Below are 14376 nucleotides of genomic sequence, written 5' to 3' on the forward strand. Positions count from 1 at the left end.
GAGAGATCTTTTTCTCTGTACAAACTCATTCTGAGTGTATAGTCTGGAGTTAAGACGGGTTCCCAATTCTTCGAAACCCGTCTCATGATTTTGAAATTTCTGTCTCATTTAACTAAACTTGTTCTCCGAATTTAAAACAGTTTACGCTGTTTCTTGATAAGCCGTGTTTACTTTTTGCAATCCTTCACTTAGAGATAAAGAGTGTAACTTTGTGCACACACTTGTCAAGATATACAATTCTTGACGACCGAAATTTCTTAAGTGATCTTTCGTCCAACTTCACCAAGAAAATGTGTCGAGAATTCTTCGCATTTCGAATACTCTTTCTTTTGTAAAAGCGCTTAAGAAATCTTGTTTGCTTGGCGATACGACCCGACTTCCATATGCAGCGCCAGAGCTTTGGGCTGACCGTCCACGTCTTCATATCCTTATTTACAATGGTCGACTTTTACAAAACGATAATCTGCATTAATTCATACACTTATTAAAGATGAAATATTCTTAACTGTTACTGCGTGTGACATATTGTGTAGTGAATGCTCGCGCAATTTTCGATAGTTTGTTCGTGTTACCACACCCAGTGGTGATATTCAGCGGGTTCGCACAGGTTCGGCCGAACCCGTTGGTAAAATTTTCAGTTTCCCGAACCTTGTTAAACACACGTAACATTTCTCAGTGGTTTTGTTTTTTTAAATAAATATATTAAAATATACGTATTATACTCTGTAACACTACTAAACTAGAGCCTTATACCCCGTTCGCACCGAGCATTTCAATATAGATTGTGAGCAAGATCGGGGACTATGCATTGGTGCGATCTCTCTCGACCGTTTCAATCTCGACCGAAACGAGGTTTAATCGCGATCGATTCGAGAGAGTTCTCGAAACTAGATCCAGTCATAAGAGAGATCCCACAATCCCACGCGCGCGAGATAATACAAGATGGCTGCGGAACACGTGTCGGGCTATGGACAGCGAAATAGAAAGGATATTGTATTTCGAGAGACGATGACATCTGTCTATTATCAGCAGTGCCATTCGGGGTGAAAAATTTCTCTGCTTAAAAAGAAAAAAGGTCGACAGCACTAATATACTAACGTTACCTGGTCTTCGCCCAGGGCCCCTTACGTTCCAAATACGCCACTGATAATTATATATATCGCAAGAAAAGGTATTGTATTTATTTCTAACCAAAACTTCCATTTCGTTTGTCGGTGATTGTTAGGGAAAAATTTTCTGCTAGCAAACCCTTTGTTAAATATTTCGAATATCACCACTGACCACACCAGCCGTTAAATTTGGCATCATCGATGCACGCATCGACACGTTGTTCCACGCATTGTCTAAAGTTATTGATACGATTGCGTGTGCTCTCACCGGCTGCATACTTTTACAAAATTTTACGTAAACACGTGCCTTCGTCAATAGACTTACTTATCTGAGTTATAACGTACAAACAGAAGCAAAATTTCGACCTTAATTCGTCTGATCGTAAACAGAATACTAATACAGCCTAAAAGTGAGCATCTTCTCCGTAATAACAGCAATACTGATTAAATACATTAAAACTCACTGTTTGGTTTCTGTTTAGTACTAGACCCGCTACTTAAACGCCCGATAAAAATATTTGACACGTCTTTCGAACCATCAACTTAAAAATTAGTTCGAAGCACAGATCTAACTTTTACGGCGTTTTCAATGTGAGATTACGTCAGTCGAAATGAAAAGTAAGATCGGTAACGAAATAGCTATGCATTTGAAAACAATAGTCTGGTGGGAGAGATGTACTGTACTCGCGAATCTTTTTAAATAACGCGAAAATCTGTTTTTACGTCACTCACTCACCTGTATGCACGAAGACCACCATTCCTTTATTGATCTGATCCTGGGTGAAACTCAGAACCGGAGTGCGGGTGTCGTTTTTTAGAGCCACGTAACCGTTACTGGGAGTGGAGATGACGAAATGCAGGTCTTCCGCTTCGGAATCGTCGTCCGCAGCCGCCAAATGACGATTGGAAATGACCGTGACCGCTCCTTCCCATACCTCTAATCCCGTATTGTTAACCACGTGGGGAGCTTCGTCGTTTACCAGTTCTACGGTCACGTGGATGGTACTAGGAGCGCTCTCCTTCTTCAGGCTGGGCGCGTGAGCCACCAGGGTGAACCAGTCGCGCGAAGTTTCGCTGCCGTCGTGGACGTAGCGGATCAGCCCCAAAGACAGCTGCGACGTCTGGAAACCTTCTAATTTCACGTCGGGTAGCTTGACGTTGCGAATGTATCCGTGTTGAGGTTGTTCAACCACCAAATACTCCGTCACCCGCTGGGCGTAGTAGGCGTTGGCCACCGTTATGTCGTCGGCGGTGATCTTCCCTTCTTGTCCTTCCAGGACCGAGATATTGCCCGTCTTGATCAAGATTACTTTGGAAACGACGTTGAAAGAGAATTTCAGGTCCTTCAAAGCCGTGATGCCGTTGGTGACGGTGAAGGAAAAAAAGTCCGTCGAAACGTTCTTCTCCGTTTGCACGTAAACTAATTTCCCGTCGTTCACCGCGGCTTGGTTGAAGGTTTTCAGAAGAGGGTCTTCATCCGCCTCCCGCTCGGCCGATCCCAGTCGCAGAAATCCGTGTCGGGGAGGTTCCGTGACCAGGTAGGTGATGTTGCTGGGGTTGATGTTGACGTGAGCCACCTTCAAGGACGACGGATCGATGACCACGCTCTTTCCTTCGTCCACGTACAGCGTCTTGTTGCTGATCACCTGCAGCGGCTTCCAGTAGATATCCGGGTAAATCTTGATGGGGAATGTGTCCTTTACCTGGATGTCGTCCATCTGAACGCTGAAGTGAAACGAGTCGAAGAAGACGTCGCTGTTGTCGTTTTCGTACTTGACGGCCGCCTCGTCCAGTTCCTTCTGAGTGAATTGGGTTATTTGCTTTCCTCCGATCAGCAGGTCTCCGTGTTTCGGCACCGAAACCACCTTGTAGATAATTTCGGCGGGTTCCGTGTCCAAGTTGGTCTCGACCGTCAAGTTGGCCGAGGTCAGGGGAGCGTTCTCCCCTCTTCTGACCACCAGACCGGTGTTGCCCGACACTCTCAGGAAGGGTTCCGAAGCCTCGATCTCCAACACTCCGGTGGCGTAGAACTGCCCGTCCGTCACCCACAGCGCGGCCTTTCCGTAATTCGCACCGTTATGCTTGAAAACGATTTTACCCTTGTCCAAATCTTCCTGAGAAAACTGATACACTTGCGTGTCGGGATTATCCACGTGGTACAATCCCCCGTTGGGAATCTCCCTTCTTGTGTACTGAATGTCGGACGTTTTCGAGTCGATGTCCATGTCCACGTAGCGAACGTCTCTTCCCGTCAGTCTCTTCTTTCCGTTGATCACTACGTGAAAAGGCTTCTTGACGGCGCGAGTGGGGGAATTGTCGTTCTTCATTATGACGTTTATGTGAAGAACGCCGTAGTATACGAAGCCGTCCGTTGCGGATTCTTCGTGAGCCACGAACTGAATTCTGTCGGTGTCGTGTTCGCTGTCGTCGTGAGCGTAAACTACTCTGCGGGCGGCGATCTGGTCCGTAGTGAAAAACGGAGGATGTTCTTCCGTCGACGTGTGAGTCGGATCCAAGATTCCCAGAATGCCGTGTTTAGGATAAGACGTAATGTTATAGATAATATCCGTGTATTTGGGTGTTTCGATGTGCAGATGCGACTTGGTGATGACCGCTCGATCGCCTTCCAGAACCGTCAATTTCTCGTTCACTATGGTGACGTCGGTTTCTCCCGGTACGTGACGAATGTGGAAAGTTAAAATATCGGAGGCAGCACCTCCCGGGCAGTTCACCCTGTAGTCGAAACGATCGCTAACTGCGGAATAAGATCGTCTGTGAAGTTTGTACTTGACGTGTTTACTGTCGATGTCCTGTTGCGTAAAAGTGGTGCCGACGTCCAGTTTTTTGTGTCTGTGCTCTAAATTCGAAGACTGGAAGAGCACCAGGTTTCCGTAGATGGGTGGATTAAGAACGGTGTACACTATTTGGTCGGCGGGAGTGGAAATGGGATTGGTCTCGAACTTCACTTCCGAATCTGACAGATGTCCTTCCAACACTCTTTCTAGGATCAATTCTTTATCCACGATCCTCCTTAAGTTGACGGCGATAAAAGTAATTCTAAAGTCGTAGACGTTGGCTACTTTCAAGTCCGCGCAAGATACCACAAATTTGAAATCGTCGTAGCTCGGTCGTCCGCTTTGATGAATGTATCTAATCTTTTCCTTTTTCACCTGTCTCTGCGTGAAATGGTTGACCGGTTGCCATCGTTCGTTCCCTCTCAGTCTCTGAATAATTCCGTATTGAGGCAGTCGGGTGATATCGTATCTTATTTCTAAAGTCTGATCCGGCGAATTCGTGGTAAAAGTCAGATTATCCGATAATATAAGAGCGCTGGAGTCGTACGGTAACAGTAAACCCGTATTATTAACCAAAGAAAGGGCCAGGTCGAAAGTAACCACCCTTAGAATTCCCGTCTGCCCGGCTTCTATGCCGTCGCTCACTCTCAAGGCAATTCGAGAATTGGCAACGCCTCTGTGTACGTAACTGATGACGCCATTGTTGATTTCCTCCTGAGTAAAAGTTTCTATAGGCTGACCCGGGTTCTTAGCGTTTTCGATGAAACCTTCGTTGTCACTGCCCAAATTTAGCACAGTGTACACAAGATCGCCCGGCCCAGTATCGGGATCGTCGGCGTCCAGTATATCTTGACCTAAATTCTTTTTGGTGTTCTTAGCCAATCTCATAACTCTGTTGGGTGGCAGCTTGAGTCGAGGAGGATCGTTAACGGGGGATATGTGAATGTGAAAGAGAAACCTGTGCCTCTGTTCCAAGTAAACCGGTAGACGATGATTTCTCTCTCGAAATTCCAGTTCGAAAGTAATGCTGTCGCGATGATCCTCACTTCCCTGGTGAGTGTATCGTATCTTGTCCGTATTCAAATCGAGTAAAGTAAAAATGCTATCGGCACTCCTCCTCCAGATTTCTATCTCCAAAGTTCCGTGGCGGGGAGGTTCTAGAATGTGAAATAACACTTCACTATCCCTCACCCCAAATTTTTGATAATCCAATACGACTCGAATATGTTCCGAAGTTATAAGATCGCTCCCTCCTTCCGAAATCTCCAGGGGCTGTAGAGTTAATATTTCCAAGTCTATGGGTAACGAAGATTTGGTGTAAAGTTTATAAGTAGACGAAAAGTTTGCCCTGACGCAAACCGATCCGTCACACATGCAACGAAAACTGTCCGTTCCTTCTTGAAAACACTCGGCATGAGGTACGCAGGGATCTTGAAGACAGGGGTATTCCCAAACACAGTCCGTCTGCACTCCGTGAGTTCCAATCACTTCTCTGAATCCCATTAATTGGTTGCTAATTTTCAAATTTTTGATGCATCCTCTCAAAGAGCTGTCCACGCCCACGGCCAGAACCGACTGCAAACCTTGCTGCAGGGCCCTCGACTGCTTGTTTACTTCGATGCCTCCTACGTATAGATAACCCGCCAAATCGAAATAGCGATTTTCGCCTAATCCCGGCCTTAGATTTTTGGCTTGACCGTCGACGGCTATCTCTACGTAAGTTGGACTGAACTGCAGATCGACCCCGTGCCAAATTCCGTCGCTGACCACCACTTCCGACTGCAAAACCAGCACTCCGTTGCCCTCGTTGACGGAGAAGACCAGTTTACCGTTGATGATCTCTAGAGAGAAGAAATCGGGTTTAGCGGGGATTCCGGAATTGTAGAAGAGAACGGCCATGGAAGACTGAGTTTTTATATTAAAAGAAACGGAGCCGCCGCTTCTGGAATTCCATCCCGGAAAGGTGACGTAGGAGCCTCTCTGCACGAAACTGATTGGCTGATGAGAAGAAGCCTCGAACTGATCGCTGCAGTCCCAAGTTACCCCGAAGATGTTCCTCTTGTCCGAACTCTCGCTGGCCAATTTGAGGATGTCGTTGTCGTTGAACGTCAGCTCGTCCAGACAACCCCGGAAATTGTGTAGATTTCCCAGGAAGAGTTCGTCGAACCCTCCCAAACCGCCGACGAAGATGCCGAATTTGATGTTGAGTTCGAAGAAGCGTCCGGGGATGTCCAGGTAGGTCGAGTGGATGTTGTCGATGTTAAGAGTCAGTTCGGCATCCGTCCGATGGATTTCTACTTCGTGCCACAGGAGATCGTTGAGTTTCAGTCCGTGAGGAGAATTGAGCACAGCCTCGCCGGCGCCCAAATTGATTCGGACCTGAAAAATGAAATGGCCATCAGAAATATTTTATGCGCAAATACGTCCGATTACGGACGAGCTTTCATCCGTTTGAATACACCGATTCATTTTTATATTGATTCGAAGATTTCAAACTACAAAACTAAATTTAAACACATACCTTGCCTTATATTCCGTATTTTGGTAACTTAGATTCTAAATTTATAATTTCAAATTATAATTCTAAATAAATACCATTTAAATAGTCGTAGTTTTCAGAAACGCTTGTTAAATACTATTATCATTAGTTTTCCTCTGACAAATTTATGTATATTATATATATATATATATACAGTATACGGGCTGTATAAGCAATTGTGACAAATTGTAAATTTTAAGACCACGTAGTGAAAATAATACAGAGATGAATTTAAATGTGTCTGCCCGGATGTATTCGGTATTTCGGGTTTCCATATTTATTGTAGTTTGCGGTAAGGTATTGGTTTGTTTTTCGATCTAATCGTCGAATCGATAAAGAAACCATTACTTTAACAAGAGTGAAATAATAGTGTGTAGCTCGCTGCTATTCGAATAAATTTCTTACCGTCTTCGAATGTGGCAGAAAGTTTACTTATAAGGATGCAAATTTTGGACGTAAATCCAAAGCCTTAAAACTTATTAATGATTTAACGTCGTAAATTTAAAATTGTATATCGTGGAGAGTTCGTTTTACATAAATTAGATATGCCTATATAAATAGTAACAAATTAAAAATATTTGTTTATTTGACTTCGGACTAAAACCGATACAAAAAAGAAGGGATGGGTGATTGTTACAGACGAGAAACATTTCGTAGTGTGACGATTTAATACGGAGATAAATATTCCGGAACTACAGTAAATCCCGAAGACAAAAGTCGTCCGGGCACACTTAGTAGATTTTTCAACGATAATTGCCCCTCGTTCGCGCTGTGAGAAATGCGGGAAGATTATAAAATAAAGAAAATTCACTTTGATTTATATATATATTTTCAAACACCAACATACTTATATAATCTAAACCAGAATAAAATACTTAATTTGTAATTAATATGCACCTTAGACAGATATTAAATTAATTTGAAAACCCAAAGTTGTTTTTAAATAAAGTCTAATTCCCATTACTTCGGAATAATCAACCTTTTATTAGGAATCACACTAGTAAACTTCGCACGAATTATAAAGTCCCAAGGATTAATTTACTTATTGAAATAATTTATGACAGTACAAATAATTTCGGGTCATCCGAATTTCCACCGGGAGTCTGCGGATGGGTGTAAACGCGACAAAAAACGACCCGAGTAATGTTTTGAAAAATTTTAATACTGTTCGTTGACGTCGGATCCTCGAAGGAAAGGTCGATACGTGTATATGTGTTCTTTTTTTATATCGTAATTGTAAACGTGTGCGAAAAATTTCGGGGCAAATTCTGGGAATAGTTTCGACCGTAAACGTTGAAAACGGTGCAGTTTTAAAGTTACGGGACGTTTAATACGTGGCCCGAGTACGACATGGCCCCGTCGAACCCCGCGAAATAATTCGACCCCCTACGGTTGGCGGAGATCATTTTCCACAGTTATTGCAATTACTCCGTTCCGAACACGAGTCGGTGCGCATTTTTACGGTTGGAATTATTGGAAGAATCGGCCCCGAAAACTTTCGCTTATACTTAGAATCGCCGCGTATACGCGTGTGCGCGTTTGTGTACGTGTAAAAGGCCCCCGAGACAATTTCTGGGTGCATCGGTAGTTTCGAGTAAAGTTCGTTTATATGGTAAAAGAGCAAAGTGTAGCTTCTGTCAACATTTCTAATTCAATTTGTAAAGAAATTCCTCTTTATTCCCGCTCGTACACTGTAGCCGTAGCCAACGTTACCAGAATAAATGAAGCAATCGTTTCATTTTATCTATTTTACATATTTTTCGTACGTATTATCTATAATTTCGATTTCGATCCGAACTGTGTGGAAAATATATAATAAAGTAGGGATACGTCCCATTACTCCTCGATAACTTTAACTAGCGAGCGATTAAACGGTAAGAGGATCCGGTGCACGTTACTGAAAACTTAAACGGATTTTTTGACTTTTACCCAGCAATTTTGGCTAAAGCGATACTCTCTCGCGAGTTATATCGTAATTTTGAAGAGAGTATTCGACGGAACAGAAGTAATTTTATTACATTCGCTACTCGCGGCGTACTTACGTACCGTGTACGTTTACGTGAATATCGTGTCGTAATTTTCATCAATTTTTCTGTCACGACTTTGCTTTATCGTCTCCGTCAGTTTTTCCTTCCGACTCGACAATTATCTTTCGGTTAATTTGTGGCTTTCTACCCGGCATTATTAGAAATTTCCGAAACGTTATTCACTTACTTTCAGATCTATACGCGCCATCCGCTTTAATACCACTTATTAGATTTAATTCTCGATCGGCGATATTCGCTCGAGGTGCATTACTTAAATTGCATCTATCAGTAATTTAGTCTCACTTGCCTCCCTCGCGCTATATTAATTAAAGAGATATAGTCGTGGAAATATTTATAATTGCGTGCTACGTGTGTCGAGAGCTCTTCCACCGCCATATAATTACAATCTGCGCATTTAAGATTTATTACTTACGCAGTTCGTTATATTACGATAAAGTAATACCGTCTGAAGACACGTTGGCACTCGAGGATAGCGCTTCTTTTCGAGATTACGAAATACACTAATTAGAGAGGGTGGAAAAAACAGTAGACACGATTGCAAAATAATTGGACGAGGAAAAGAGATAGTGTTTTGAGATAAAAACCACAACCGTATTATTAATAAATGCCGAGATAAAATCGATACAAAGATTTAATAACTCTACGAGTACGAATTCCGATTCGGGTTTGGACGACGAAAAATTTATTGTGGGACAGATAAATTCGTCATTTAATTTGGAAAACCAACGACATTTTCGAATGTTTTTCTTTTGTTTTTGCTATCGTAAAACGTTGCTCGAAGTTGCCGTTCCGGTGGCGGAGGAAAGGGCGACTCGAAGCCAATCCATTCGATATTAACTTAGTCGACAATTTTTTCGAAATTTCTCGACCGGGTTTTGAAAGGAAGGAAACAGAAATTGTTACCAAATTGAATATTTCGACGGTATAAAGTTTGATTAAAGATTGCCGGCAAACTTTCCACCTCCGTCACCGAACGAACGTGAACATCGAGTGTATTTACGGTACGAAGTTGTGCCGCTTTTGTGTCGATCTAACGACTCGTTTTGTCCTAAATACGTCAAAATATTTTGTATTTGTTTATATTTTCGTTTCTTTTTAAATGAATTATTTACAAGAATGGCTCTTTCTCCTACGTGACGGCTTCATTTTTAGAGATAACAAAGACGTCAATCGATATAAGTTATGGAATTTTCTATGCGCTCCAATATTTCTGACTGGAAATTGTATTTTTTCTTCGTTTCGCTTCCGATACGAAAATTCTAAAGTAACGTAACGAAACACAATCGGAAGTGGAAAGAAATCCCAAAGTTTCTTCCGACTTTCGATTATGTTTCGTCAGTCGATACGCGAGTCGGACGTCCAAACGTGGAAATTTTACTTCCATCGACCCGTCGTAAAAAAGTAACGAGCGTTTGAGCGGGTCGACTGGGTTAAGCGGCCAATTTCGGATTTCCGTTCTGCAGTTAATCGACGATGTCGAACGGAACGGCTGGAAAAGTACTCCGACAAAAGCCACACACCCGAGCTCTTCCTACGTCTTCAATTATTTAATCCAGGTAAATTAATAGAAAAGAGAAAACAAATTTCTTCCGGTAATCGTAATCACTTTTTAAGAAATTAAAGCAATCCGCGCAATCGTTACGCGCCTATAGAAGCTGTAGATAATATATATACAGGCACAACTAGAGGCTATAACGCGATATTTGTACGAGAGTAGTGCTTTTAAAAAATTAATAGATTCGAGTAAAGAATATTTAAGTAGCGTTTGTAAACGATTTACGCTCGACGTAAAACGTGTAATTAGTAAAATTTGTCCAGAAAATTCGGAAGACGTATTTCCGAAAATTAAATGAAAATTTAAACATACGTTTTAAACACGGCGTAATGTACTGAACAGTACAGTTTTTCCTCCATTTATTAATTAAATATTAGACGACAAAGTATCTTTTCTCGTAGCTAGAAATTTTAACCGCCACGTCTAGGATTATAATAGAAGCGGATTAACTTTTCTAATTTTCTTTTTTGCATATTCTAGTAGGTAAAACGAGTGTAGAATATTTTATTAAAGTGTCCGTTTATCCCGGTATCTTAGCCGAAATGTCTCGGTAATCGATGCCGGGGCTTGGCAATACTTTAATGCCCGTAGACTTTCGGATTTCGATAAACTTTCACCGGAAGAATAAAGTATTGGCAGAGTATTTTCGATTTTCCGCCGTAAGATCTTTAGAGGAATAGGTCGAGAAGACGCCATTTCCGTCCGTAATAATATCCCCGTGTACAGTTCGACATTTATTTCTACAAAATGTTAAAGTTATATCGGGATTTTAACCCACCGGTCCACTTCGAAAGGCCAGCGGCGGTTACCTATGGAATACACTGGACGTTCTTAACGGGCAAAAACAAAAAATTCCCGCGGTTTTTAATAACGTAGGTTAATTAAATAATTTAATCCGCGACTGTTATATTATTTGGGCCTACATCCGTTTATCGCTAAAAGTCCGAAAGGTAAATCGTAAGCGCGACGGTATTTCACCACGAATTTACCGGAGAAGAAAACGAACCGTGGGTAAAATAGAGCGAAGGTAAAAAAGGCATGGCTTACGGTTAATTTCTTGTATTGGCGCTGGGTTATGGCCGGGTACCGTACAAAGGGGAAGACGGCCCGACCGAAAAATGGAAAAGGCCGAGGAAAATTTACCACGGGTCGGGTTTTAATAGCCGAGGGCCGGGCCACGCCTCCCGGCAGATTAAAAAAAAAAAACTTTCCGTGGACGTTCGTCCAATTTTCCCTCGGTTCTCTCTCCCGCGTAAAGTTGGCGAAAAGAGGACCTCGGGGAAGGGCGGAAGAAGTGTTCTTACCTTGATTTCTCCGGCTTCCAGCACCACCAGGCAATAGTCTATGGAGCCGGCGGCCAAGAAGAGCAGACAGTCCGCGCGGTGGGTCAGGAACCGGAAGTAGACGTCGGTCTTGCTCTTGGAGTCTTGCAGGGGAACCGATAGGTGACTCACCCCGTAGAAGGAAGCTGCGGGATGGAAAAATTATAAATCATTTTAATTTACCGTGGTAACCGCGGAGAAGGCGCTTTTTGTCACTTCCGTGCGAAAGTCGTCCGTTCCCGTTAGAAAAACCCGTTTTTGAAAATGAAAGTGCCCTTAGCCGTTGGCTCTTCTTTGCCTTCGCCCGTCCATCGCCTCCGCGACCGGTATCGATAAATTGCTCTCCTTTCGGCCAACTACGAAGAAGACGGCGGATGGAGCGGAACGTTTCTTCCGCGCCACGCTCTCGTCTTCTTCGTCGCATTCGAACCTTCCTTTTCCGGTTTTAAATGGGAAAACCTCGATTCGATCCGAAATGTTTTATTTTCTTAAAAAATTTAAGTTGTCGGCCACCTTCCTTCTCGGTCTTTTTTCCTATCCCACGCGTCGACCGTTCCCGTCTTCGGTTCGAAATTACCGTCGCGATCAATTTGCAAAACGTTCGTCTTCCTTCTCGGTTTGTGCTTGTGTGTTAATTCGCTTAAGTTCGGTGCCCGCAAAGTTAAAAAGTCGACTTTTACCTACGCTACAGAATTAAATACGGCCGACCGTTTTCTGTCTTTTGTCTTCTTGTGTTCTTCGCCGTCGTCTAATTGCCTCTAAAATCGGAACCTACGAAAATTCAATTTTTGCTACGTCTACCGATATTATAAGGCGAGAACGTCACCGGTTTTTAATCTCGTCTGGAAGAAATATCGGGCCTTGACGAATCGTATTCTATCGTTTTAAATACGGGTATCCCCCTTACGACGCGGTTCGAGAATTGGGTAAATCCTCCGTACAGACTTTCGACACTTTTCAGTGCAAACTCTGTTCTTCTATATTTTTTTATTTTAATAAGCAAATTTTCCCACGGATTTCGGAATATCGAAACTCTCCATTTTTGTGCTTTTCGTCGGGTTTAATTAATGAAAACCGATGGTGCGATTTGTTTCGGCTTTTCTTTCGACCGGATGTCGTTGTCGTTGCTTTCGGACTTTAGCCCTTAACGTTGTCATCGTGTTTTCTTATTGTACATTAAGCTTCGTGTTTAGTAAAAGTTATTTAAACATTTTTAGGTAAGTGTTATTAAACGTTTTTAATCCGTGGGTAAACAATCGTTATTAAAATGACCGACGAAATAGGTCGGTATGTCGGTACTCGAACAATTCGGTATTCGACCACAAATTCCGAATAAAAATTCGCTCGTACTGGACTGAATAAACGAGGGTCCCTAGAACAAATTTTCGATTAATAACAATTTTTTTTATTTCTTTATCCGTAAATATAAAAAATAAACCAGCAACGAGTTGCTCAACTTTACCGGCAACATTTAAAATTTTGGTGGCTCCATCTGTTATCATGTTTTATTTTAAAAACTTCGTATCTCTAACTATTATAAAATGACAAAAAGCTTAATTTCGAGAGTAGGGACGAATTTGATTTTTTTTTAATTGTAAATGGTAATAACGAGTAAAATCCTCATTAAGTCCAATTCTACTGGAAATATACACGATCCCCATTATCTCCCTACCCCCTCGACCTCGAACCACCGAAATTTAATAGCCTCAATCCCCTGATAAACGAATTTCCCACAAAATTTCGGAATTTTTCGACATAAAGCGCAGTAGTTATTAAGGTTTAAACGGGGCGAACAAAATCGTGCCCCCCCCACACACACACGACCCACCAATGGCCAAGCGGATCCGTTCCCCGAACACTGGGAGTTCGGTCGTGGTTTCGCTCCTGGCCGAGATGGGCTGGCTACGAGGAGTTTTCCGGGTTTTTGCACGTCCAACACCCGAATAGGACCAGCTGCCCTTAAAAAGATCTCCCGGAAGGCATCCCCGGCAGATGGCCCAAGTGTTGAGTTGCCGTAACTTAAGAAACAAACACACTAACACGCATATATACAGAAATTACCCCGAATTTTTTTCTATTTCTCTGCATTTCAAAAATATAAAAATCATAAAAAAATCAGCCCAAAAATATAAAAATCTGGGGGGGTATTTTTTGCCGGATGTCCATACTTTCCCTCTGTTATAACAGCCGGGAAAGCAATACGAAGATGTTGCCGATATTTCTGACCAAGATCGACAACGAAGCTCGGAAGACGAGGATACTTAAACGCTCCGGTTTAAGTAAAATTAATATTAACGCGCCATACGGTACTTTTAATTGCGATTGTTAGTTAATTATCGATCGCTTTAATTAATAAACGCATTTCTCTTAGTAACGAAAAAGAATAGTACGCTTTTGCGAACCTCTGGAACGACCCCATGTTTTGCACTAGCCTTTGTTTCGTACAGCACGGATTGGCATAACACGGAACTTTATACGAGGGACACTCGCATATTTCGAATAAGAAAACACACGATACATTACATATAAATCCAAATTTTGTTAAAAGAAAATTCCTAAAGAATGTTAAAAGAACATTCTTTAGGAATTTTCAAACGTAAATACTGTACGTAGGGGAAGGTCGTCTAGTACCGGACAAGCGTTGTTTCTAATATTTGCTCAAGTGACAGAACCCGTGAAGATACCAGCATATTGGGTGAATAAAGAAAGTTCGGATTCCCGCCATATTTAGTCAATCGGTTGCGTCGTCGACACGTGGCAAAAAAATTGGTAGTTTTAATAGTGTTTCGAGTGAACGAAGACGACTTCCGGTCGTCGTAGCTCGCTCGAAAATGAGAATAAGTTGTTTTTATGTTTATTGTAGAAAACAACCTTTATTGTTCTTTAACTCGTAGGCCGGAAATCTCCTTAAGCTTACGTATGTGGTAACCTATGTTTTGTTTTACGATGGTTCGGGTCGTATCGGACAGTAACGTTGCGGTTTGTACGAGACAGAGGTGTTGCGAGTT

The 14376-nt window shown here is 42.3% G+C and overlaps 1 protein-coding gene across 1 annotated transcript in view; it reads right to left on the reverse strand.

Annotated features, from left to right (window-relative positions):
* Window positions 1–14376, reverse strand: part of LOC136982003 (chondroitin sulfate proteoglycan 4-like) — a 64075-nt gene that overhangs the window by 5511 nt on the left and 44188 nt on the right. The window contains 2 exon segments of the mRNA XM_067278438.1: window positions 1846–6283; window positions 11351–11514. Of these exon segments, the coding sequence (XP_067134539.1) occupies window positions 1846–6283; window positions 11351–11514 (4602 nt within the window).

Source organism: Centruroides vittatus, unplaced genomic scaffold, assembly GCF_030686945.1.
Source record: "Centruroides vittatus isolate TY-2023 unplaced genomic scaffold, ASM3068694v2 contig_8, whole genome shotgun sequence".
NCBI lineage: Eukaryota > Metazoa > Arthropoda > Arachnida > Scorpiones > Buthidae > Centruroides > Centruroides vittatus.